This window comes from Trypanosoma brucei, chromosome 9, assembly GCF_000002445.2.
Source record: "Trypanosoma brucei brucei TREU927 chromosome 9, whole genome shotgun sequence".
Classification (NCBI taxonomy): domain Eukaryota; phylum Euglenozoa; class Kinetoplastea; order Trypanosomatida; family Trypanosomatidae; genus Trypanosoma; species Trypanosoma brucei.
The window spans coordinates 2,886,840-2,913,183 of record NC_007282.1 but is presented as its reverse complement, the minus strand read 5'-3'; the positions used below and the strand labels follow the sequence as shown (position 1 = coordinate 2,913,183).

Sequence of the window (26,344 nt, the reverse complement as noted above, 5' to 3'; positions counted from 1 at the left end):
ATTATTATTATTATTATTATTATCATTATTATTATTATTATTATTATTATTATTATTATTATTATTATTATTATTATTATTATTATCATTATCATTATCATTATTATTATTGATTATTATTATTATTATTATTATTATTATTATTATTATTATTATTATTATTATTATTATTATTATTATTATTATTATTATTATTATTATTATTATTATTATTATTATTATTATTATTATTATTATTATTATTATTATTATTATTATCATTATTATTATTATTATTATTATCATTATTATTATTATCATTATTATTATTATTATTATTATTATTATTATTATTATTATTATTATTATTATTATTATTATTATTATTATTATTATTATTATTATTATTATTATTATTATTATTATTATTATTATTATTATTATTATTATTATTATTATTATTATTATTATTATTATTATTATTATTATTATTATTATTATTATTATTATTATTATTATTATTATTATTATTATTATTATTATTATTATTATTATTATTATTATTATTATTATTATTATTATATTCGTATATACACACTCACAACACACTCCTACTATTATCGTTATTATAACCCGAACTATTTTATTTGAAAAAACAAAATTTTCCAATTTCTTAAAAATTTTACTAATTTTCACATTCTCATTAAAAATTGTAAGAATATATTAAATTTAAGAATTATTATCATTGTTTATGAAATTCCCCCCAAATATAAAAATTTTATAAAATTTACTAAATTAAGCAATAACCTTTTAAAAAATTTAACTGTAGAAGCAAAAACGCAAGCAAAAGAGGGGCCTTGTTAACGACAAATGAATTGCTTCCTGTGCTGTTTGTGGGTTTGCCATCTGTTCCTGTTTGGTGTGCTGCTTCTTTTTCTGCTGCTTGTTTGCCCTCCTCATTTAAGGTGCACTTTTTGCCATCAGCTTTAGTGTCGTCGTATGTGCAGTTTTTGTCGTTCTGGCAGGTATCGGCATCTTCTTTTGAGTTGCAAATTTGTTCTATTGATTTTACCTCTGATTTGCTATTTTTGGCTTCAAGCGCCGCTATTTTGTTTTGTAGTTCTCTGGCCGTGGTCATGAAGTAGTAGCTTGTTGCACGATTGAGCGCTGCTATTGATGTGATCCTGTCAAGCGTAGTGGCCTCTATCCCGGCTGCTTCCTTGTCGACGTTTACTTCTTTTAGCTTTCCCCAAAACCTGTCAGTGTATTCGCTCTGGCTTTTGCCGAAGACTGCATCGATGGTGGTGTCAATATCATCTTTTAGCGTGTTTAGGTCGGCAACGTTTTGCTTGTTAAGAATTGGCTCTGCCGTTGCTCGGTGTAGGCTGGCCGAAGCTTTTAGAGGTTCTTGCTGTGCGTAGTCGTTTAGTAGTCCCGTGAAATCGGTGCCTCGCCGTGTTTTCGCTGTTGCTTCTAGGACCGTGTAGGTGCGTTTGCTTGTTGTATCGTAATGTTTGGCGGCAGCTAAATTGAGAAGCTTGCAGTCGGTTACCAGCTGCTGTTCGGCCTGCTCGAAGCGTTCTATGCGCTCCGTTAGCTCGTCCGAAATCTGCGTTAGCAACTCAATCTTATTACAGATGTTCGTCACTGCTGTAAGCGCTGTGGGTTCGTCGCCTGCGGGTTCCGCAGCCACTGACGTATCTATCAAAACGATAGTTTCTACTATTGCGGCTTGAGCGTGAGCGATGCCAATCATCTGTGACTTGGAGTTCCTTTCAAGAAAGCGATAGACTAACCGAGGGTGAAATTATGAAGCTGGGCGCCGGCTGTGCAGTGTCTGTGACTTGCGTCCTTAATATCCCGGCTGGCTGCTTGTACCGTATCACGTTTTAACGGCCGATAATCTATGTGAATGTGTGTGGCCGTTAGTTCCAGTTTCGACCGTCAGAAACATTTGATAGAAGTTGGGGATATCCTTGCTGTTTTTTGTGCTTTCGCTGGGACGCCTTTAATCCGGTGTCTGGCTTCGTTTCTGACTCGGTAGTTTGTGCATCCCCGAATATGACTGGCTTACTGAGTAGCAGGGTTGCGTGTGTTTTTCTGCTCCTGTGACTGCTGTATACAATTCAAGTCGCAATATGTTAAAATTACTCCGCACTTCTAACTTGAGCGCGGGTAAAGTAAAGCTACGCACGTTCATTCTATGAGTAGCAACCTATAGAAATTACCGTTTAACATTATTATTTTTCATCATGTTAAAGACCGTATTTTCACCATCACCACTATCATATCTTTTCATTTATGACTGAAATACGGGAGAAAATCTCATTCTAATGCATAAACTCCCTTTTTGTGCAGTATAATATGCCTTTTTTCGATGCGGCCCCACTTTGCCAGTTACTGAAAATTTCTTCTGAAAGCAACGTAGTTCCTCTATTTCATTAGTACTTTGGACCCTGTTTTTCTAATTTTCTCATCCATTACCGTTTGGAGCGTAATGATGCTAGTTGTCACCTATACGTTTCAACTCCGCTTATTCAATCTCTTTTCTATTTCTCTCTATGTCTGTCTGTCTCTCTGTGTTTCCTTTTATAATATTCTTTGTGGTATGTCACTCTCCCCAACTAACTAAATTATTTCTATTTTACCTTACTATTGCTTTACGTGCTTCTATTTCGTTCTTTCATTCAATTATTACCACTGCTCTTATTATGATATTCGTATGTACACACTTACATCACAGTCATATTATTATTATTTATACTATCATTCATAAAGCAAATAATATCAACAAATGATAAAAATTTCGAAATAGCACTAACTTTTCATACTCTCTCCCACGGTATTTAAAACTCATAGTCCTCTACCATATAAAAAATTTCAAATTCTTAAACTTATCTAAATTTTTAAAATTTCAATAAAATTTTACATATTCGTCAAAAGTGTTAAAATTTGTCAAATTTCATAAAATTGTGCAAAAATCTTTTGGAATGTTTTTAATTCTACTAAGCTAATAAATACAGCAGCCATCAGAGCCAATTTCTTATTGGTGAGGGAACTAAAATCTTTTCAAGTTGCACCTTCCCATTTGCAATCCGGCGATTTGCACTCGCCTTGGGGTTTCCCTTTGCATTTCTCTTTTGCAGCTGCTCCTGAAACTCCATCTTCTGCTGTGTTTGACTGTCCTTCTTCATCTTTAGGTTTGCATTCCTCTTTTTCATTTTTTCTTACCATTTGCAGTTGGCATTTGTGCATGCAGTTTTGTTGTTCTTGTGCTGTTCACATTCTTTGGTGTTTTTTTTTGTGGTATGCAGTTTTTGGGTTGCATTTGTTCTCGAGCTTGTGGTGATTCGCTGTAGATCAGTGATTGAGCTTGTAGCCGTTTTTTCCTTATTGCGTCTGATGCTTGTTGGCGAACCTGTACTGCTTTTTCGTGCTTTCGTAGTACTGTCACTAGTTTCTGTAGCTGACCGAGCCAAGGTATGTCTGTTTATGTTTTACTTCCGCTGGTCCGTAGGTCTGTGTATTTTACGCACATGCCTCCGTCTTGGCTGCCCGTGCATTGGCCGTTGATTGTTTTACCAAAGGTCGCCGCTCCGTTTACGCGCATGATTAGTTTTGTGATGTGCAGTAGCTTCGTTGCGAGTGTATCCGCCGTAATATGGTGTTTTGTCTGTAAGTCACATAGTTTGACTGCTTCAGATATTGCTGCCGCGGCTGGATAGTTACTGCTTCCTGGCCACGTCTGGGTGGTCCCTGTGACGTACTCACACGCGCTGCCTTCGTTGCTGCCTGCGCCGTTCTGTCTGGTGCATATACATAGCAAAGCTGCCGTGACTGTTACGGCTTTGTTGTTTTGCGTGCTGCCTTCGCACGCTGATTTTGGCCCGGCGGCGGTGGCTGCCCCCTTGAAAAGTTTGCTTTCGTCGGAAGGAGCGTCGCTCCCGGTTTTGTCGCCGTAGAGCGCCGTGTTTAGCTTTTGTTGTAAGGCGCTGTCGTTTAGCAGATTTTCTGTCGGCGCTGCTTTTTGCATGTGTTCGTTGGTTGCAGTTGCCTCGGCCGCGTGGCGCTGGACAGGTGGGCGGATTGCCGCCTCCTTCTCTGTGGTTATATCTTTTAGCTTGTGCTTTGCCAGTGCAGCTTGTTGCCCGTCCGGCTTGATTACGTTTAAAGCAGCTGCCTGCCATTTGTTCCATCTTTCTTTCCAGTCCGGGTGTTGCCCGAGCTCGTCGTCTGGGAATGCGCGTATTGTCTCCTTGTTTGTTTTGTCTCGGAACAGGTCCAGCCAAGCTTGGTCTGATACGGTCGTATTAAACTCTAGGATATCGTCCAAATCCGTGTTTTGAGTTGGGGGCTGAATGGCTAGTGTTTCCCGCTTGTTGCCTAGTTCAATCAGCCAACAGAGCGCCCATCTCCCTGACGCTGTCATCTTTAGCGATGTTGGCAAACGCCCGGCTGGTAATTAAAAGCAATGCCACTTTCACTGAGATTCTAAAAAGCCACCGTGTTGGCATACTCAAATATATCATTTTTCTGACTCTATCTCAAAATTTCCTAAAAGAGAATGAGCTTAGCGTTGTTGTTTTTGATGAATGTTTCAATGTTTGGTTTGAAAAAAGTCTGAATTACAGTAGGTGTTTCCGCGCTGCTGAGCGCTTAGTTTGTAGAATATTGCTGGCTTGTCCCTTATTGCTTTTGAAGAATGTACCATTAAAATCTTGTATGCTGCAGGTAACTACTGTTTGTAAGATCTAGGTTGCTCTGTGAGTACTTTTGGCTGTTGGTGTATGCTGCTTTTTTCTACATTTGTAAGGATGTCACATGCTGCTTCCTTTGACGGTTCATAGTCTTCGGTAGAGTTACGGCTGGGGTTCTTTTTGTGCCTCTGGGAGACTTCTTTCGACCATTCCTTTACTGCTGTCTTTTTTGTTGCTTGTTCCTTTATGTTTTGCTGGCGCCTCCATTCTCGTTTTTAGTTAGGAATAAGGTGCGTTCGTCAGGTTGGCATTGAATATTGGATTGAGAACGCCGCCTTTGTGATTGAAGGCTTTTTCGAGTTCGCACAGCCGTTTAGCTCGTGTGTAAGTATAAATTCAACATGGAGTTGCGAACTCCGCGTTTTTTTGACCTGTGTTGCTTGCCTACTCTGTTATTTTAGGTTAAACCGCAAGGGAGTTTGCTATGTTTATTATGTTGCCTTTGAAATTTTTTTGAGCGTGTCTGATCTTTTGACTTCGGAGTAAAGACCGTTTGGTTAAGTTCTGTGTCTCTCTGTTTCTGAAGAAAGTATCTAGTGTCGAACATTTGCCGATGGAGCTTCTTCATTCTTGATGTCTCCGGTTTTGTTGGTTCAATGTCGTTTCACAGCTGTGTTGTTGTGTTGAAGACTGTTTCTGTTTGCTCGGTTTGTCTTTTTGGCTGGCTTGTGCAAGGTTGTGCGTGGGCTGTTCTTGTTATCCACAGTTACTGGCTTTTTGGCACGCCGGTTGTGCCTCGTCATCGCAGATTCATTTATGTGTTGTTGTCGGCACAAGTATTGTCTTTCCGGCAGCGCGCCATAAATCGCGCAACACTTTATGAAGCAGGAACAAATTTGTATTCTTCGGCCACTATGCAAAAAACTGTCATATTAAAAGTTCAATTTCCATCGTTTAGCGTAATATAGAGTATCCTCCAAATATCCAGTGTTAAATTGCTTGCTTTTCAACTCTTTATACTAAGTAAGATTTTTCACAATAAATTTCGCTTTCTCCTCCCAAGCTACCGACTGCCTTTGGAAAGTGAATAAATGGTGCATTACCAATTTCACCATTATATTATTCGTATACACACACTTACAACATTATTTTATCATTATTATTATTATTATCATGATCATGACTAATATTCACAAAATAAGAATAAAAAACAAAAAAAATTTGAAAAGAGCACCTATTTTTCGTAGCTTATTACAATACTAATTTGATTACATAGGCAACTTTTATATCACATTTCTAACTGTTCATATTTTGAAATGTTTTACAAAAGTTTTATAATATATCAAATTTTCTTTAATGTTACCAAATTTTCTCAAGAAAATAGATATTTATAAAATTGAGCAATAATCTTTAAATGTTAATAATTTTTTAATTTAACTAAACGTATTAAAGAATAAACAATGAGATTAAATTGCTTATTTACTAGAAAATCAGAGTATTTGCACTTGTCTTCAATACATCTACATGGATATTTTGCTCCTACTTCCAATCCCTCATTTTTTTTACAGTTTGCCTTATCAGTGCCATGTTTTGTACACTTATCTGAGGGCATTTTCTCACCTTCTTTTGCCTTCTCTGCTTTTTTGGCGAAATACGGATCTTTTACTCATTTTTTCTTGTCGCCTGTTACTCACAACTTGAATGAGTGCTTGCACTCATCTCCTACTCCTTTTTCCGCGCGAGTGTCGATGTCTATATTTTGGGGTTGATCTTTGCTTTCTTTTGTAGTGCAAGGCTTTGATTTCGCCTGCTGCCGGAGCGTTGCTTCTGCTGCTCCCTGGCGATGCCGGCCACTTCAACGTGGTGCCAGGGTCCAGTACCCCGTATCATCGGGGGAAGCCAAGAGTCAGAAGCATTCCTTTCATGGGGAACACTGCTGTGCTCCGGCTACGGCATCATACAGCACAGGGATCAGCAGCGTCTTGCTGGGACACCGTTCTTCATTTGTCGGTCCCTGGGCACGTGCCAGCGTGCCATCAGCAGTATCATCCGCACTAAGATGCTGCTGTCCGGTGATGTGGAAGAGAATCCCGGCCCGTCGTTGCGCGGGATGCAGTGGAACTACGCCGGGCTATCTCAAGGAAAGAGATTAGCACTCTACAAAACCCTTGTTGATGAGCGGATCGCCTTTTGTCTGTTGAGCGAGACAAGGATGACGCCTGGAGAGGCGGCTTGCTTTAGCGTTTCTGGCTACCAACATCACGGAATAGCTCGTAACTGCAAAGGAGGTGGTGTATCAATACTAGTGAGGGAGGACCTGCCAGTCGAGACCGGTATGGCCGTTGTTGGTCGCATTGAACAAGTGCATGCAACAATTCACCTTGCACGTGGAACGGCGCTGACTGTCACGTCGGCATACATCCCACCAAAACACACCTTCACGGCAACTGACCTAGATACGCTTCTGACAACTGACGGTGCCAAGCTCATCGGTGCAGACGCTAACGCACACGCGAGTTGGCATGGGATCGCGCGAGCCCACCAAATACAAAGGGTGAAACCCTCACACAGTGGTGCATTGACAACCAGTTTCTGGTCTGCAACACTGGTGAGTGCACCAGGTACGCGCGCCACCACGGGGAGTCCACCCCTGATGTGACACTGTCAAGGAATCGCACAGTGTACACGTGGACATCGCTGTATTCTCCCGATAGCGATCACCATCACATATTTTTCGACGTTATCGTTGGAGACGACACAGATGCACTGAGTTGCCCGCGGCTTCGAAAGCTCATGTACGCATGGCTAAAAGCTAACTGGAGGAATTTCCATCTCAAGGTTGACGAGCTCTGCAGGAAAATTAGTAGAGAGAAGAATGTCAACACCCTGGAACAGAAATTGAGCTCCGCCATCCGCATTGCGACGAAGGTCTCCGTCCCCCGTAGCTGCAGAGCAACGCCACCACATTGGACACCTGAGCTCGCGAAACTCGATGAAGAGATCGCTGGATGCGGACCCTCCCACCGAAGGGAAAAGTTGGTAGCCACACGTAAGCAGATCCTGGACCGTACCACAAAGAAGAGATGGAGCACACTATGCTCCAGACTTGCGGTGTCAGACCGCTGCAGTTGGCACATTGTCAAGAAGGTATATGCGCCACGACCACTAACCACACCGGCTGTACTTGTTGATAACACGGCCATCACGGACTACCGTCAAGCTGAGAGGTTCAGTAAACTGTACTCGTCTCAAGCAAGAAGGCATCCCGACACACACCCACCAGCACCAATAAAGACGATAGCGAGTGAGTTCAGTCCCATCACGATGGCTGAACTACGGAGATCGATCAAACTGCTACCGAGTGGATCCGCAGCCGGACCTGATTGCTTACACAACGAGGCACTGCAACATCTCGGCAGAACAGCGCTGAATGTTGTTCTGAGGCTATTCAATGAGAGCCTACGAACGGTAGTCGTGCCGCCTGCATGGAAGACTGGTGTTATCATCCCCATCCTGAAGGCCGGAAAAAAGGCGGAGGACCTCGATTCTTACAGGCCTGTGACGCTCACGAGCTGTCTCTGCAAAGTCATGGAACGCATAATTGCCGCAAGGATTAGAGACACTGTTGAGTCCCAGCTGACGCCGCAGCAATCAGGCTTTCGCCCCGGATGCTCAACGCTCGAACAACTGCTGCACGTCCGCGCTGCCCTCTGCCGTCCCACGCACCAATATCGTACGGGTGCTGTATTCGTTGACTACGAGAAGGCATTCGATACAGTAGACCACGACAAAGTTGCGAGGGAAATGCACAGAATGAAGGTATCACACCACATTGTGAAGTGGTGCGTATCATTTCTGAGTAACCGAACTGGCAGAGTGAGATTCAAGGAGAAGCTTTCCAGAAGCAGAACATTTGAGCGAGGAGTGCCACAAGGAACTGTCCTTGGCCCAATCATGTTCATTATTGTCATGAACTCGTTGAGCCAACGCCTTGCAGAAGTGCCGTTGCTGCAGCACGGATTCTTTGCAGACGACCTAACGCTACTTGCGAGGCACACAGAGAGGGATGCCATCAACCACACACTGCAATGCGGCCTAAACGTGGTGTTACAGTGGTCAAAAGAGTACTTCATGTCTATCAGCGTAGCGAAAACAGAGTGCACACTCTTCGGGTGTATAGAGCGCCACCCCCTTACATTACAACTGGACGGCGAAAGAATAGGAGCTGACAGGACACCGAAGCTTCTAGGAGTAACATTCCAGTGTCTGCAGGGGATGGCAACACATACAGCCGAAACGAGACGCAACATGGACTTGAGACTACTGCAGATAACATCCATCTCAGCTTCTACATGGGGGCCAAGACGACAAGTACTGAGAGCTTTTTATCTAGCACTCGTACAGGCACACACCATGTATGGCATTGAGGTATGGTACTGGGACGCTTCAAAACGAAGTCTAGACCTCCTTGCAGCAGCACAACACAAAGCCAGTCGCATCATAGCCGGCATACCGCATGGGACGCGCAAAGAGAACTCTCTGCTGGAAGCAAACCTGCTGCCACTCAAGACGGCCACTCTTGTGCACAGCATAAAATTCATGCTGATGTGTGAGTCACGAGGCGGATGTTTACGGCGCAGTGCTGAAGAAGTATACCACAGCAAACACCCAGTCAGAGTCTTACATTCCCGCATCATGCGGTCCTACCCCCACCTCCGCATTGAGCCACGCGAGCACCCACTAGAGACATCGACGCTCCGCCACAGCTGCCGACCGATATTTCACACGCAGATAAAGCCTGTGTGCGCTGATGACCCTGACGATGTCAAAAGGGAGGCTTCCGAAAAGTGGATTGAACGGCATTTTGCACGGAGGGGGAAGGAGCCACCGCGGCGAGAGCACTACGAATTGTGTACTGATGGATCCGTGTCCCTCGGTGAGAAGTCCGGGGCAGCTGCCCTGCTCTATAGAAACAACACGCTGATTTGTGCACCCAAGACCGGAGCAGGGGAACTCTCATGCAGTTACAGAGCGGAATGCGTAGCATTAGAGATAGGACTGCAACGGCTGCTGAAATGGCTTCCGGCATACAGAAGCACACCGAGCAGGTTGTCCATCTTCTCTGACTCGCTGTCAATGTTAACAGCACTGCAGACATGCCCCCTAGCCGTGACGGACCCAATTCTAAGACGACTATGGAGGCTTCTGCTTCAAGTTCAGAGAAGGAAGATACGTATCCGACAGCAATTTGTGTTTGGCCATTGTGGCGTGAAACGGAATGAGGTTTGTAATGAAATGGCGAAAAAGGCTGCTGATTTACCACAGTTTCGAGACACATAGATCCCCGACATCATTGCTTATGCGAAGCGAGTGCTTAGGTCGGAAGAAGTCCATGAGAACACTCATAGGTTTGGTATCACGGCAACCACTTTCCAACAAAACATAAAGAAGAACTGACGAGGGAAGAAGAAACAACAGTGGCACGCTTTCGGGTTGGGTTTTCAAGGCACTATGGATGGATGTTGCGAAAGATCAACCCGAGTGTGCCTCCACAGTGCCGATGGTGTAACCCGCAACATGCAGCGATAGGACCAACAATACAAACGGTCCCAACTGTTGCGACACGCACTCTTCAGAAACCCTCCGAACCGATCAAATGTACGGAATGTGATGCCACATACCAATGACGCTCGAGTGCTGTAACGCATATGGTAAACAAACACGGCTTTGTGCGAGCTGATGCCCTCTGGAGGATCAAATACGGCGATGCAAGACCTGCAGTGGATATCTCCCCGAAGCCCCCTCCAGTGGTGGCGATCGTTCCTCTACCATCGAGTACACGAGTCTCGATGAGACCGCAGGTGCTTCATTGTACCCTCTGTGACTCCAAATTCGCAGTGCCAGGCCGACTATTACACCACCTTAGAACAATACATGGCATAGGCAGCGGTAGTTGCCGCATGAAAAGGGGGCGAGAGAACGAGGACTCATTGCAAGGAAATGGTAGAGCCCCAGCAGCGCCAGCCCCTCAGGATACACGGAAGCTGCCGTTATAATGTGACCTGTGCGAGGCGAGCTTCGGTACACGCTCTTCTCTGTCACTACACAAGAAATTCAAACATAAGAGCATAGTGACGGAGGACGGTACCGTGGTGGTGGTGCAATTCCCTCGTAAGCGTGCCCGTGAAGGAAACGTTGACGTCCCGGGGAAAGGCGAGGAGCAGTGTGGTGTGTGCCAAAAAGTGCTCAGTTGCAGGGACTCCCTCATCCGACACTGTAAGGCTTTCCATAAAGGTGAGAGAGTCGAGCTTTAATGCAGCAAAAGCACAAAATTGTGTGTCACTGATTCCCCACATACAAACACATCCATGTTGATGTGCCTGACATGCGGAAGGCAGTGTGCTAGCAAAACTGGCCTCACCTTACATCAAAATAAGATGCACAGTATGAAGGTAGAGCGCGCTGTTACCAGCCAACGCGGCGACTGCGAAGAAACGTCGCTGCACTTGATGAGCTGCCCCGGTTTGAAGGAGTTACGTGTCAGGTTTGCGGTAGAAGGTGTGTGTGTGCAGGATGTATTATTCTCTAAAAGACTGGCGCAATTTCTCATTGCGGTTGAACGGAACCGGCCGCATGTGAAGTCCTCCCCTAATGTAACAGTTATACAACCCACTCTCCTTTCTGCAACTTTCCCCCTTATTGCCGAGAGTGGAGCTAGCAGGAAAAGCACCGGACGCAGGAATAGTCCAGACACCCTCAGAGACAGAGGGGGTATGCAATCAACAAGCAACAGAAACAGAAAGAGGGAGAGAGAATAATAAACGAATAACAAAAATCAAAACAAAAGGATTGCTAATTGACACCTTTTGGAGAGTCCGGTGTGGGGGGCTTCTCGCCCCATCTGCTGTATTCCGTTCAACTGCGGAGCTACAACAAAAATTATAGAGAGTGTGTTAGGCTGAATAAAAAGGAAGACTCTGCCACAGTCGCCAGACCGATAGCATCTCAGGGCTCTACGGTGATGGCTGATGGCCGCGCCAGTGTGTGTGTGGGGAAACTCTCACGAAGGCACGAAAAAAATTTTAAAAAAGTGAGAAAGATGGAAAAAACTGCAAATCTAACACGAAAGCAATATAGAAAACAGCAATACAAACAGGAACTGAAGGGACGCAAACTTCTTCAAAATGCAAATATAACCAACAGAGAGATTGCACTAGCAATTGAAAATAGGAAAATAATGCTTTCAAAGACTACAGGTTCCTTGTAAATAATAATTATTTCTGATTATAATTGTCTTTATGAGTTGTGTGGTCTTTTGAAACTTCTAGTGAATTTTTTGCTAATTTCATGAAATTTATGAAGATGTGTAAATGATAAAGATATTAAAAATACAAAATTTTAATATAATAGTAGTCTATAGGTGTAAAGTATGATGTTAGTGTATGAAATGCGTGTACTAATAAGCAACATTCTTTTTTTTTAGTTTTTGTCGATTTTACGGATATTAGTTAGGGTATGAGAGTATTAGAAATAGTAGTAATAGTAGTATGTTGTGAGTGTGACTATACTAATATAATAAATGTAATAATAATAATAATAATAAGAGAAAAATGTTCTGTGTGTGTGTGTACTGATATTGGAATAGGGCAAGTGCAAAAAGTGTATGGTAAGGATAAAATAGATGCACTTGTAGTAATAGTAGGGGAGAAATAACTAGAAGAGCGATATATGGGGAGGGAATGTATACAGTATCAAACACTAATATGACGATGTATGTTATCTTAAACATGGAGATGAATTAGTCGAAAAAAAGGTATACGCAAAGTGCAGAGTGCACTCTTAGTACATCTTTTACGTTACAGATGGTATTAACAAAAGAAGGGGTCTCTGAATAATGTGCAAACTCGAAGAATTCTCATGGAGAGGAACCGGGAGATGGAACCCCTCAGCAAAGCTTTATAAAGTAAAAATGAACAATAGTGGTACTTTTCCGATTCCATGCTTGCTCAATAGAAAAAGGTTGAGGTCATTTAAGGAATGTATAGTTCACATAAGTATGCGCACTGAGGTGGCATCGATAAAACCAAAAAGGCGAATAAAAAGCCAAAGACATTTCCATTATAAACTACTATGAGGGTCAGGCACGACAGGTATTAAACAATTAGCAAGGTCATGCGTATGACCGAAGTGTCATCGTTATATTATTACTGTAGAACCATCGCTGCAACAGGGGGTGGACAGCAACAGAAGCAGGCACTGACCATAAATGATATATCTTTTATATACGGATATAGCATTGTACAGTACAGATTTAAAAGTTGATATTTCTGGTGTTAACTGCGTTATTTTTACCATAAACAATAAAATTAACCAAATCAGCATTCTTTCTTTTATTTTTCATGTACGTTGAAAAAAATACAGTGCTGCACAACTTTATACAATAGTTTGCTTACATTTGGCCAGGGATCGTGCACAAAAGATAATTCAAGCAATTAAAACGGCAGAGCTACCTACAATTGTGGAAAAACTGAGACTGGTCAACAAGTGAAGCCAACAAACCAACAACATCACTAACTATAGTAGCCTATATATGGCGTGTTTACTTGTAACGCTGCTTGGTCTTTTGGCTAGCAATAAATAAATAACTGATTGTGCTAATCTTCTATCTGGAGTCGCTTAAACCACAAAGGCATAAAACAGCGACGCTAGAACACCTTTGAAATAGTCTCTACAACAAGCCTGCAACTATTTTTGCGCCGGAGTAATACCGGTGCACGCAGGAAACGGTCTTCACACCAGTGATTCTCAGCTACAAAACCAGCTCAATAGAAGTGTATCCGGCGAGAACGGGATAAAATGAAATTCCTTTGACTTATTTAAGTTACTATCCACGGTCTTACTTAATTTATCAACCAATGCCTAGTTGGCTAAGAATTCAGAAAGTTACAACGTCGGCATTGATTGTGATAACACGTCTATCCATTAGACAAGCTACATTCCTAAGGAAGCGATTAAAACAGCTATATTCAAATAACTGTGCTAATTGTTTACCAATCTAACAAAAAGAAACGCAAGTGACTCGTTGCAAGTCCGGAGCCGGCACATCAACATAAGAAAGCTAGCTGAACTCTTATAACCAATACGAGCAGCAGCTGCCAACAGAAACGAGCCAGAGACACCATACACTAAGCAGGATTCTCTTATGGCCCCAGCGGCCATGTAACGGCGGCTGTTCTAACCAAGACCGCCGAAGCACCACTTTCCCAATCACACCACGGAAGGAAACAAAAAAAGAAACCTAACCCAAAGAAGCTCTCAATAACCAAAAGAAAAAGTAACCGAAAAAAAATCAGCAATGAACGCACCGAAACCGACACCAATCATACTGTACACGGTGTGGCTGCTCGGAGCACCAACGGCAAGCGCAGTAAAACAATCAGCTGCCCGAGAGCAGTGCGGCTGTCCGTGCAAGTGCCTTGCACGAATAGCTCAACTCGCAGACAGGCTGAGAGCTGCAGCTGAAGCGGCACCAAAGAATTTACAAAAGGACGCCGCCACAATCGAAAAACTCTTACTGGGAATTGCAGACGGAAACAAAGAGCTGAAAAGAGCATTAACACCCCTGCTAGCGACAGCAGTCACGAAAGCAGCACAGTACGCAAGGACGGTCGAAACACGACTCCCCAAAGTTAAAGATCACCTGCAACGCCTAAAGGAAGTAGCTGTACTATACGACCAACTCAATTATGTAGCTGCCGCGTACGACGTTGCTGTTATAACGCAAGCTGCAGTTTCGGCGCTAGTAAGTGCCACGTTTGCAGCTAACAACCACAACAAGAAAACGCGAAGCAGCTGCGGGAACACGGAAGACGATGACAAAACACCGATCGAGGACTTAGTCTTCACTTTCGATCAGGGAATCGAGGTAACTGAACTGACAATGGAAACAACACTAAAGTGCACGAACCAAGGGGGCAGTGGCGCCTGCAACAACGTAGCAAGCGACAAAGTAACGATCGGCGCTCACTTCAAGCACACAACCAGCACACATGCGGGCGGACAAATAACCGGGAAAATCCACCAAAAAATAGGCATAACTAACATCAAGCTGTCACATTTGACAACGTCAGAACTACAAGCCAAGCACAGCGCAGCATTTCAGGCAGCTGCGGCGTTACTGAGCCACAGAGACCTCACAGCCCTAGAAACATACACGGCCTCAAGTGACTTCAATACACTGGTGTACCGAACAGCTGTCAGCGACAAGCCGGTATCAGATCTAACCGGAACCAGCAAAGCGGCACTCGACGCAGCGCTCCGGAAATACTATGGCAAAGAAGATTGGACAGAGTTTCAAACCAAGATATGGCAAGCAATAGAAAAAACAAAAGCGACGTACTACAGTGGAAAAGACGACCAGACTGTCGACATATCACAGCTGAACGGAGACACTCAAGCAGCAGCAGCTGTAGCAAGCGGCTTTTCAAAATTTCAGAGGACACAGAACTACCCACAAGGTCAGGGAAAAAGCAGCGAGACACAAATCAAGTCATCAACAGAAAAATGCAAGGAAAACACTGAAGCAACTAAATGCACAGAGGACAAAGATTGCGAACACAAAGACGGAAAGTGCGAACTTAAAGATACGATAAAAGTAAAGGGAGAAGGAAGAAAAAAACACTAACACCACAGGTAACAGTTCTTTTGTCGTTAAGGCTCCTCTTTTTCTCGACTTATTTCTATGATTAAATATCATAAAGGATGTTTTGACAAATTTTATGAAAATTATGTAATTTGTGATTTAGAGAACATTTTATAAAATTGCTATATTTGATTCATTTTTACAGTTTTTCATGAAAATGTACAAATTAGTGGAAATTCAAAGTTATTTTAAGGTATAAAAGTTTAGTAAACCGTGCATTATAGCGGTGAATGTGTAGAAAAGTAGCGTAATACGGTGTGAAAAATGATTGGTATTCTAAGTTAGTTTGTATTGTTCATTTTATGGATAGTAGTTAAGGTTAAAATAATAATAATAATAATTGTCATGATGATATGAGAGTATCATAATTGTGTATATACTAATTTCATGATAATAGTGGTGGAAAATACGAATGAACAGCAAAAGTAGAGACATTTAAAATTATGATGAGGGTTAAAAGAAAATCAGTGATTGAAAAAGGGAGAGCACAAGGAATATTATAAACAGGGATGCAGAAAGACAGAGAGGAAGATATGAATATAAAGTATACCATTTGTCAAAAACATGACAATGGGTATTATCATATACGACAAGATGATTGAGTGAATAACAATGTAAAGACAAAATCTAGTGTACATACAAAGCGAGTTAGCTATATGTTTCGAAAAAAAGGAGCTGGAGAGAAAAAGAAGATAAAAAATATGAATGAAACGACAAAATAGAAAGAAAGGAAAATAATACATTATTAAGAAGATGGGCAGGAGACAATAATGATCCTTATTTTACTCAAAAATTGATATATGCAGCATTGCACATTGTGTACCCCTGTAGTTTTTATTATGATTGCAAATCGTGATATGAACCGCTAGCTGATGAAGGGTGTCACTTCATAGATTTAATGTGTGTTTTCTACGGGTGGGGCGGCTAGAAGAGCATATAAGGAAGGAGCATAAATGTAATTTTAGAAAAAAAGGATATCACTGTAAAAAAACTCTTACAAACATAGTAATATTGTCCTGTGGAAGTTGCTATTCAATATACCGAAGACACAAAGCACAACCTAAAGACTTGTGTGTGAGGCTCGAGCCAGACCACAAAGACTTTCTCGGAAAAAGATTATCGCAAGCTTAGGCCTAAAAGACGCCGCAAATGACGGCGGCTCAAGAGTATCAAGCAGGAGATAAACATCGAAGAGGGGTCACCAGCGTCTAGTTAGCTGCTAGCAGAACTAATATTAATCAATACGGTAATACGACAGATTAACATGCCACAATCAGAAGCTGAACGGCAAACCCAATATCCTGAAACACAATTCATCTCATATCTACACATCAGCAGCCGAAGAAGATCATAATATAGCCCTGCTTTGGTACTACTAAACATTCAAGACGATAGGCCCGTGGGCGCACCATTCAGCTGTTGTGTAAAAACGACAACCAGTATTCAGAAATAAGCCCCATAAAAAGTAAGAAAGTAGGAAAGAAATCATCAGGATCGACAGACGAAGAAGAACACTAGCAAATAACAAACTACAAAAAAGGTTCCACCAACGGTATCCGCAATTAGCGATAATTTTTATTCCGTTATTAACCATCAGCGATGTAGGAAGGTCAACGGAAGAAACAGCTGCGAGTGACTTTTGTACGGAAATCCGGCACGCGAACAAGCTACTAGACTCCGCTTCCCCGTTGCCAACTTAAAGAGAAGCCGCAGCGACAACATCCAACGCTTTACGTCTCTTTAATCTGGAAACGACGACGCGACTAGCAACAAACCAAAACGGAGAATACAACACACTGGCAGCTTACAAGACACAAAATACCGTCAAAACGGCACCTTCCTCAGAAAAAGTGATCACAAACGATAAGAGATGCGGCAGGACATGCGGAAAAACTCACTTCGCACAAAACTATCAATGGAAGTGCTCAAACAACGACGGACAACGAAAAACCGGCGGCAACTGAAAAAACAAAAAGCAACCTGTTAACCTGGCGGTCCAATCAGACAACTCTATGTGCCACAAAAACTGACGCTAGTTACAAAATTATCTTACAAAAAATGTAGGCAAAGAAAAAGCTAAAAATGAAGGCAAAAAGACGTAATTTTGGGAAAAGTTTCTTCTCAGAGGAGAGGGGACCATTTTGAAACAGACGCTCACGGTGAGACTGCAAACGACAAAATCAGTCATGGCAGGAAATTCGCCATACGTCGGAACCAACAACTTCTCAGGTTTCTCAAATAACAGTGAATAAGGAACACAGAGCTCAAACACAAACGATATAGCACAAACGGTGACGCAGTCGCCAGTGAACTACAAGGTGGCGAGCATCAAACTGACTAGCCCCAAACAAGCAGGTCCATGGAGACAAAAATCCGAAGCCTCAGAGTATGCCGGCGATATAACACTACAAAAAACAGACAAAATTATCCAATATTCACCGCAAGCAGCATCAAAAAGAAGTAGCTAAAAATGGAAGCTAATCTGCGACAAGAAATTAACCAGTCGATAAAAACCAAAAATTTACGCTAAAACAAACCTAGAAAGATACAAAAATATAGGTGAATTACTGCATACTAACTCGGCTTCCAGTCTAGTTAAAGATCAGACACCACTGTGGACGTAATCATCAAGGGATACATTTAAAGAACTACATGTGCTATTTGTTGACAAGCATTATTCTTGTTGCGTGCGCTGCAACCTTAGGCCAAGCTGCGGTGGCAACAAAGCCGGCAGAAAAACGCACGGATTGCACCAACCCCTGCAACTGCAGGCACCGAGCACAGGAACTGATAAAGTACCTAAGCGGCTTGCTAGACACGGCAGCAGGCAGAGTGACGGAGTCGGCATAAGCAGCAGAAAAGCTAACTGTTGCCGCGGCAGTGACCTCCGGAATACAAAAGGCCAAATTTGCGATATTAGCGGGCATAGCACAGGATAGCGCAGTCGGCTGGACGGGACTATTAAGCCAAAACAGCCCGATTGTCCGACACTATCTGAAACTCGTAACCACGCTGTACAGCGGGTACGACGCTGAAGTGAGGGCACCGCAGAGCGGAAAAACGTACACGGTGACACCGGGCGCCAGCGCCAACACCCATTACGGCGACGCGGTGTACACAACGTCAAGCCTGACGGCAAACGTCGAAGCCGGGTGTACAACGAAAACAGCTGAAGACACACCGCCGATATCGGTGGAAACATTAGCAAAAGGACAAGGGCTAAGGAAACCACAACTCGGATTCAAATTAAGCCACGTGTGCACGAAAAGCGGTGTGGCGTGCAGCGGCACAAGCGCCACCGACATCTTCACTGTAACGCTAAACATAGACCACAACACAGCACCGCCCGCAACAAGCGGCCCACAAAGCTGGACAACAGCGAAGATTCCAATCGCCGGCACTATCAAACTAACCGGAGTGGACAAAGACAAACTGGACGAAAACCATACAGTCATATCCGCCGCCGTCTCAGCACTCACCAATATCCCAGAAGCCCATGTGCGAGAAAGCTGCACAGGGCACCCCCAGTTTTTCAACCTTGTAGAGAGACTGCTACTCGCAATGCCAGCCGAGACAGAGATAACTGGGACACTGACATCAAAAGTAGATGACGAAATCAACAAAATTTTCGGCGGCGACCAAGATACCTTCAACAAACAGGTTTGGCAGGACGCGGAAAAACAAACGGCAACTTACTACGAGTCGAAAAAAGCAACAACTGAAAACTTGAAGAAACTAGAAGAGGATAACCATCTGGGCGTTGCATTGGCTGTGGCTTTGGGAACTTCACCACCCGCAGTACCGAAATGCGACACCAGCAGCGAGGAAGTGAAAGGAAAAACAGAAAAGAAAGAAACAAAAGCTGTAGACGAGTGCAAAAAGCATACAACACAGAAACCCTGCAAAGAAGAAAAAGGTTGTGATTTTGATGAGAAAAAATCTGAGGTTAAAGATGCTTTCCCAAAGTTGATACTGAAAAGAAAGATGAAAAGTCGGTTTCCAGCAACTTGAGAGGTTCTGTTCCTCAGGTATTTGCTGCGTTAGTTTTGGCTGCATTCTAAGCAGCTTTCCTCAATTTTATGAAAACCTATGAAACTATACTTCCCGAAAGAATTTTCTAAAATTTGATATATTAAAAATCTTTTCCATAAATATATGGTAATTAGTAAAATTTTGAAAAACTATAAAATATGAAATTTTGGTATGACAGTGACCTATTGGTATAAATAAATAATGTTACAGAATATGAAAAATGTGTGCCATTTTAATTTGGTTATTTTTGCATCATGAATATTAATTAGGGTATTCATATAGTGATAGCAATAGTATGTTTTGAGTGTGACTATTTTAATATTATAATGAGAGCAGTAATGATAGTAATTGTAGTGGAAAGAAATAGAAGCACTTAAAACGGTGGAAGGGTTCAATGGTAATAAATTATTTTTAAAGCTACTGTTATAGGTATCTTCTAACGAAACTGGACGGTCAGGTTAGTTATCGGAGAAAGTTAATAAAATTCTTAGTATATCTTAACCTTCGTGTGCAAGTAGTTACTGCAATCTCTATAGCAAACTGAGTGGATTATGTGGAATGCAAGGAAAAGCGGAATAAACATAGCGCGAAACAGTATGTATGAGTGATGCTAACTTCTAAAAGAAAAAAGATGGATTCGTGCGAAAGATGATCTGTATACACTTAAAAAGTAACCACATCCAGCTGCATCATAACAATGCTAAGGCATTATTTGTATATGTGAACACAGTTTCTTTGAAAAGAAACTACAGTTGCGGAACTGATATCTTTCCTTTTTTTCGAATTTTTTGTATAGTCTTCTCCAATTTTCTCTGTTTCCTATATAACAATATCAAAGTTTATAGGTGATTTAAGTCTTAAAATTAGATGTCTTGAAAATGTTACTACTACTGCTGTAATTATATTTAGTGTTCTTAAGCTCAATATCTCTTAACGATTAAGTGAGCTCATGTTGAAATTATTACAATTGCTATGGGAGGTTTGTATAGTCATGTAAAAAGGCTTATATGGGTTATGGAGTTTTTGGAAAGACAGAATGTAAGTGATGATAATATTGTAATGACTGTTGACGGATCTTATGTTATTGTTTCTGATGGAAAGAGAAGTATGAGAGTGCAGTAAATATTTTATACAAAATACTGATGATAATGAAGATAAATTTAGTGAGGAGGGTGTCGTTAAAGACAAACAAATTTCTCCGATTCTATTCATGACGACAGCTGAGTATTATGAACCTCAGTTGGACTTGATAGTTTATTCTGATTACAAAGAACATAAAGAACGTTGTCGGTGGTTTTTTGAGATGACAAGCAAGACAGAAGAAGAGAAAGTCCTACCGCCTCTACTAAAATTTCACGACACAGGGAAGCCATACCTCTGGAGCGGTAATTTAATAGCACGAGTTCGGGCATTTAAGAGGTTTAAAGCCGCCTTCGATAAAGTTCTTGCAGTGGCTGACGAATGGTGGTCCAAAAAAGCATTTATATTCCCTTGTTGTTGTGAAGTGTGGAACGTGAAGAGAATGTCAGCAGTAGATTCGTTTTGCAAGGAGGGCTGATAGGTCTGGATTATAAAGAGCAGTTTTTCTCAGTTCCTTACGAAACTTCGCTCAGAAAACCTGCGTTTCTTCACTTTCTAGGACATGAGTTAACCTGGGAGGCAAATTCTAAAAAGATCGTATCCAACCTTAATTGGTATATAGAGTGGGAAAGAAAGCAATTTAATGCGAATCACACTCTTAGGAAGCTGCAAGCATATGCAGTATCTGGAGAAAATTTGGATTTGTGTATGGAACTATTTGTGGTGATGCGTGTAAAGAAGGGGATCTTTTTAGAGCTAAGAAGTTGTAGACAAGCAGCAAAAGCGCACCGCTGTCACCACTGTGACCGAATTATGGATGACAATTGCTGACAGAAGCAACATAACCATGTGAAAGATGGCAAAAAAAGCATCAGACATTTCAATAAACTGACTTACAACGCAAGAAATATTCTCCCATTTTTGAATGTAGTCATAAAGACGATGAAGGTTCTTCTCATACAAATAGCAGCAGTCGTTTGGAAGTTATCAGGCATACTTCATTAGCGGCCGGCGACAACCAAGCAGATTTTCTGGCACTTTGCCGTGTATATACAGCAGTAAGGGCGCTCAGGAAAGTAACGTACGAGGCACCTCAGTTACGTACTGACCTAACAGATATTCTGAATTATAATATGTCAGTAGCTGCAGACGAGTGGCGGAATTTGTTTGGCAAAACAGAAAAAGACGCGGGCTTGGATGCTCTCAAGAAGGCAAAGGGCACATCGCTCGGAACAATAGACTGGCAGAAAGAGTGGCCACTGTGGGAGCAACAAAAAGAGGCAACAAAAAATTCTAACACGGACTGGGCAAAAACGCGACAGCTGCCCACCGACAACGCGTTCAAACACTATGTCAGAGGGTACGTCAACGAAACGGCCGCTCAAGCGACATAGCTCGGCGCCACAACGACAGCAATGCCGCAATCAAATGGAAAAGCAGCCGTTAACCGGCTAAGAGACCTGTTCGACGCCGCTCTTTGCACAGCGCCGCTTCAACCAAACAAACAAACAGGTGAATGCGACCAAATCACGGGCGACACTACATCAAAGACGGCAGTCTGTACCGCAGCAAATGCGGGGACGAGCCTACAACTTGACATCACATGCCTCTGCAACAACGCCAACGCAGACGAATGCATCGGCGCCGATCCAGGTTCACTAGCGATGAACGACAACAATTTCAAGGCGGAGGCGAACACAAAATTTATTAAGGAATGCGGCTCTGACCCTGAGCCAAACGAAGCTGACACGCTATTTGCAGCGGCCCTCGCGGCATTCCAAGCCAGGCTAGGGGTGGCGAAAACCGGCAGTAGCGACATGAAAATCATTCTAGGAAAGCTCGATGGTGACAGCGGCTGCGACAAAACTAACTCAGCTTGTGTAGATTACTCGACACCATTCACAACAGCTCACAAATGCGTGAGAACAATACCGTGTGCAGACAAATTGCTTGACGCCCTAAGCGTAATGAAAACAATCGACGCCCACAAAGAAACGGCGACACGAGCAGCAGAGCAACAAAAAATCGCAAACGATGCGCTCGCAGCCGTATTCAAACGGGAATTACCAAAACAACCAATGCCACAAAGACTCTAGGCAGCTCCGACAAACCAGTAACAACACAACAAAGCATCGACTCGAAAGAAACAGAGTGCAACAAAAAAGAGTCAGATAAAGAGTGCCAAAAAACATGCAAGTGGAACGCCGAAGCAAAAGATGAGAAGAAAAAGTGCACATTGAGTGAGGAAGGCAAACAAGCAGCAAAAGAAGGAGGTGCAACAACTACAATCGGGTGTGCAAGGCACAAAATCATGGAGGCTTGTCTCGCTGATAAAACAGATGACAAAAAGATTGTTCATTTAGGAAAAGAAGAGGTGGTGAACATAATCAACATAAGTAAATGTGCCTAAATTTTAGTTTCCTTGTAAAAAAAAATTTTCTCTGATTGCTGCTTCTTTTCTGTTTAAAGTAGAATTTTAGAATTTAAACATTTTTTTTTAAGAATTTTTTACGATTTATAGAATTTAATATATTTTGATACTTTTTGATGAAATGTGAAATTTTGAAAAATATAAAAATATAATTTTTTTAGCAAATTGTATGTGACGGTGGAAAATGCACATGACATAAAAAGGTGATATGGAACTGCAAATCAATTCTATTATTAATATCTTCTAATTTAGTTTATTACATAAGAATTAGTTAGGTTAATAATAATAATAATGATAGGAAAGTCTTGTGAGTGTGTGTATACGGATATTATAATAAGAGCAGTAATAATAATAATAATAATGATAATGATAGTGGAGTGTTGTGAGTGTGAATATACGAATATTGTGAGAAGAGTGGTGGTGACGTCCCAATGACTCAGCAAAACAAAAGCACTTGAAGACTGGAAATCTCGCAGTGAAGCTAAATGTGAAGTGTGGAAGAAAGTGAATGTTACATCAAACAAGAGTTATAGTATGGGATGAAATTCAAGGGGACAGAGGTTAAGGGATGGAAATGGCAGGTGCGCTGGCTCATCCACAAACATGGAGGGGTGCCATTATGCATGCGGAGGGAACATAGGGAACAATATGCTAGAGAGAGAATCTATTATAAAAGAAAGATGGGACTACTAATGTAGTTGCTGCAGTAAAGGCAGTATAAGACAATGGAGGAAGACACAGAGTGAACCGACTGGAAACGGAACAAACCTAAGAGGAGAATAAAATGATAGAGGAGTAAATTTTACTCGATATTTCATTTAAAAATGACAGCTGTCACATTGTATATTCCGGAGGCTGTCGCTTTTTGTCCGATGACAGATCGTTATTCCTATTTGCAAATACAATGTCTTTGGACGATAAAAAGAGTATTTAGCGGTTATTTGATGTCGTTAGAAACACCTGGCTAACAAAAAAGAAGAAATGTGGCTGGATGAGAGTGATTTCAAAATTTCAGCAGAGGTACTTAAAGGTATTCTGAAGCAAGAGAAAAAATATTAAAAGAAATAACTCATAAATCTTAATTTTCAATGAAATAAGAAATTTCCGAGGTATGAATGACTGAATCAAGGTCTCAACAACCTAATCCCAAAAATTGTTGGAAATGGACGACTGTTCCGTATGCAATATTTTCTAAAAGTAAACGTGAATAAATTCATAGTTTATGTGCTGTACTATGCACGCCGCACAGACACCACGAACCCAAATTTAAAGCGCGCCAGGTAATCGAAACAACCACCTGAATGACAGCACAGTTTGTGTGTCGACACGAGAGTAACGTCATAGACACACGCATGAATATCTGTCTATACCTGCAAAAATATATATATATATTAAATGAAAGCAGAGCAAAAACAGCAAAAAGCAGATAATATTATTAAAAAGGCAGTGCAGAAGTAGAGGATGCGGCAAACACTTTTAGTCCTGATGATGTCACTAAGCGCTGAGCTGTGGAACCAAGCAAACGCGGCAGCCGGTAAAGGTCTCAATGCGAATGTGTGGAAACCGTTGTGCGGCGTAAGCGAAGAAGCGGGCAGCGTGAGCAGTGAGGCTCTCAACGAAGGCACCCAGACGACAGCCGCCATACTCAATCACATGTCGGCAGCCAAACGCACCCAGATATTCGTATCCAAGAACATTCTCAGCAAGCCAATCAAAAAGTTGATACTTCTTCAAAACTATTTTGCATCAAGGGCTGACTCGGCACTACAAACACTAACAACAGAAGGCCTGCCTTCGTACATCAAAGCAGCATCGTCGACAGCGTATCTCAAAGGCAGACTGGATGACTTTTTACACATGCTGGAAAAAACGGATTCAGCACACAATGGTTGTTTACTAGTAGCTTCGACTGGATCACAGGCGCCCGCACGGCAAGGCAATTCTATAGGCGACACACCGTGCGGCTTGCAGCCGCCAGAGCCGAACGCAAAGTCCACAACCAGGTAATACATAACAGACACGGGGTTCCAGAAATTGGTCCACGACCAAAGCGGCGGCAACACCATTACGGGCTCAGGCGGGACACAAGAGTGCAAACTGCTAGTCGCCCACAATAGCAACGGCTTCAGTCACGCAAGCAGCCAGCCCGTGGCATTTTCAATACTCGGCGGCTACCTGGAAATAAAAAATACCGACACACCGCCAACAACAGCGGAGGCTGCGCAGCTGATAGATCTAGAAAACGAAGCTACAAAACCATGGGCAATGGCACACGACGCCACGGCCAAAATACTGAAGGCCTCGGACAGCAGGATCACAAATCAAACTGGCAAACCATCTGATAGAACCGCCCTTTTCAACGCGGCTCAGGCCACAATTAAGAAACTTGGGAATACTCCGGAGCCAAACAGCGCCAGCGAAACCCTGAAAGCCGTATTTGGAGCAGATGAAAAGGAGAAAATCGACGATACTGAAGCAGAACTAAACAGTGAAATAATTCCTCAAGGTGTGGCCGGCTTGACAAAAGATACACCATTAGGCAGCATCGACAACCTGCAGACATTAAATGACATTCTTACCTATTACGAGTGGAAAGCCGCTGAGGGTATTGCAAAGCTTAAACAAGAAGCATCCATTAGCAGCAAAAAACAAGAAATAAAAGAGACAGACTGCAAAAAGATAGCAAACCCACAAGACTGCAAACCCGAAGTGGGCTGCAAATATAATGAAACAAGCAAAGCATGCGAAGAAGATCCAAAAAGTCCAGTTGTCAAAACGAACAAAGAAACATAAAAGGTAGGAGAAAATAATGGGAAACCTGATTTCAGTAAATTTACCACTCAGCAAGCTTGCGAACCTATAAACAAAGATGGCAAAAAGCATTACTGCTTGAAAAAGGGAGGTTATAGCGACCCCGACAAGGATACAGAAATGTGCAGAAATGATAGTTTTCTCGTCGAAAAGAAGTTTGCTCTGAGTTATGCTTTTAATAGTTTGATAGCATGTTAAAATTCTAAAATTCTAAGTATTATCGCTGAAATTGATGGAAATAGTAAAATATATATATAATTTTTTATTTTTAAAGAATTTAATAAATTTTGTAAAATTTGATATATTTTAACACTGTTTGTCCAATCTTTTTAAATTTTTGAAAATTTGAAAATTTTAAAAATATGAAATTGTAGTAACAAATGTATGGTGAAAGTCCGTACCTGTATAGTTTGATAATAGGGCTCGATAATTTTACTTTTTTCTTTATTTTGCGTATTTTGTTAATTTATGAACATAATCTGTGGTTATAACAGTTATTGTAACAGCAATAGTGAGGATGATAATAAAAACAGCAATAATAATAACAATAATAATAATAATAATAATGATAAGGATAAGGATAATGATAGGAGAGTGTTTTTTGTGAGTGTG

At 41.9% G+C, this 26,344-nt stretch overlaps 1 protein-coding gene and 9 pseudogenes across 1 annotated transcript, besides 17 other annotated features; 7 read left to right on the top strand and 3 right to left on the bottom strand.

The window, feature by feature from the left end:
* Positions 1 to 560: part of a microsatellite that runs on past the window's edge.
* A 184-nt stretch (positions 561 to 744) lies between these two features.
* Positions 745 to 778: a sequence feature (AT_rich).
* A 12-nt stretch (positions 779 to 790) lies between these two features.
* Tb09.244.0490 lies at positions 791 to 1,735 on the bottom strand (annotated as a pseudogene).
* Positions 1,736 to 2,847: 1,112 nt separating this feature from the next.
* Positions 2,848 to 2,907: a sequence feature (AT_rich).
* Positions 2,908 to 2,979: 72 nt separating this feature from the next.
* Tb09.244.0500 lies at positions 2,980 to 4,408 on the bottom strand (annotated as a pseudogene).
* A 924-nt stretch (positions 4,409 to 5,332) lies between these two features.
* Tb09.244.0510 (hypothetical protein, unlikely) lies at positions 5,333 to 5,644 on the top strand (the record flags this gene model as incomplete). The annotated part of the gene is made up of 1 exon (XM_822666.1): positions 5,333 to 5,644. One exon carries the CDS (start codon positions 5,333 to 5,335, stop codon positions 5,642 to 5,644), a length of 312 nt encoding a protein of 103 aa, XP_827759.1.
* Positions 5,645 to 5,820: 176 nt separating this feature from the next.
* Positions 5,821 to 5,867: a microsatellite.
* Positions 5,868 to 6,085: 218 nt separating this feature from the next.
* Positions 6,086 to 6,113: a sequence feature (AT_rich).
* Positions 6,094 to 6,510, bottom strand: Tb09.v2.0420 (annotated as a pseudogene).
* Positions 6,511 to 6,759: a repeat region.
* Positions 6,511 to 11,749: a repeat region.
* Positions 6,520 to 11,494: a repeat region.
* Positions 11,750 to 11,780: 31 nt separating the features above from the next.
* Tb09.v2.0410 lies at positions 11,781 to 11,960 on the top strand (annotated as a pseudogene).
* A 95-nt stretch (positions 11,961 to 12,055) lies between these two features.
* Positions 12,056 to 12,085: a sequence feature (AT_rich).
* A 163-nt stretch (positions 12,086 to 12,248) lies between these two features.
* Positions 12,249 to 12,279: a microsatellite.
* A 1,752-nt stretch (positions 12,280 to 14,031) lies between these two features.
* Positions 14,032 to 15,421, top strand: Tb09.244.0530 (annotated as a pseudogene).
* A 276-nt stretch (positions 15,422 to 15,697) lies between these two features.
* Positions 15,698 to 15,720: a sequence feature (AT_rich).
* A 2,310-nt stretch (positions 15,721 to 18,030) lies between these two features.
* On the top strand, positions 18,031 to 19,439 carry Tb09.v1.0950 (annotated as a pseudogene).
* Positions 19,440 to 20,337: 898 nt separating this feature from the next.
* Positions 20,338 to 21,321, top strand: Tb09.244.0540 (annotated as a pseudogene).
* Positions 21,322 to 21,491: 170 nt separating this feature from the next.
* Tb09.244.0550 lies at positions 21,492 to 22,853 on the top strand (annotated as a pseudogene).
* A 109-nt stretch (positions 22,854 to 22,962) lies between these two features.
* Positions 22,963 to 23,081: a sequence feature (AT_rich).
* Positions 23,082 to 23,251: 170 nt separating this feature from the next.
* Positions 23,252 to 23,293: a microsatellite.
* Positions 23,294 to 24,295: 1,002 nt separating this feature from the next.
* Positions 24,296 to 24,318: a sequence feature (AT_rich).
* A 64-nt stretch (positions 24,319 to 24,382) lies between these two features.
* On the top strand, positions 24,383 to 25,930 carry Tb09.244.0560 (annotated as a pseudogene).
* Positions 25,931 to 25,974: 44 nt separating this feature from the next.
* Positions 25,975 to 26,042: a sequence feature (AT_rich).
* A 16-nt stretch (positions 26,043 to 26,058) lies between these two features.
* Positions 26,059 to 26,096: a sequence feature (AT_rich).
* Positions 26,097 to 26,219: 123 nt separating this feature from the next.
* Positions 26,220 to 26,321: a microsatellite.
* Between the last annotated feature and the right edge of the window lie 23 nt (positions 26,322 to 26,344).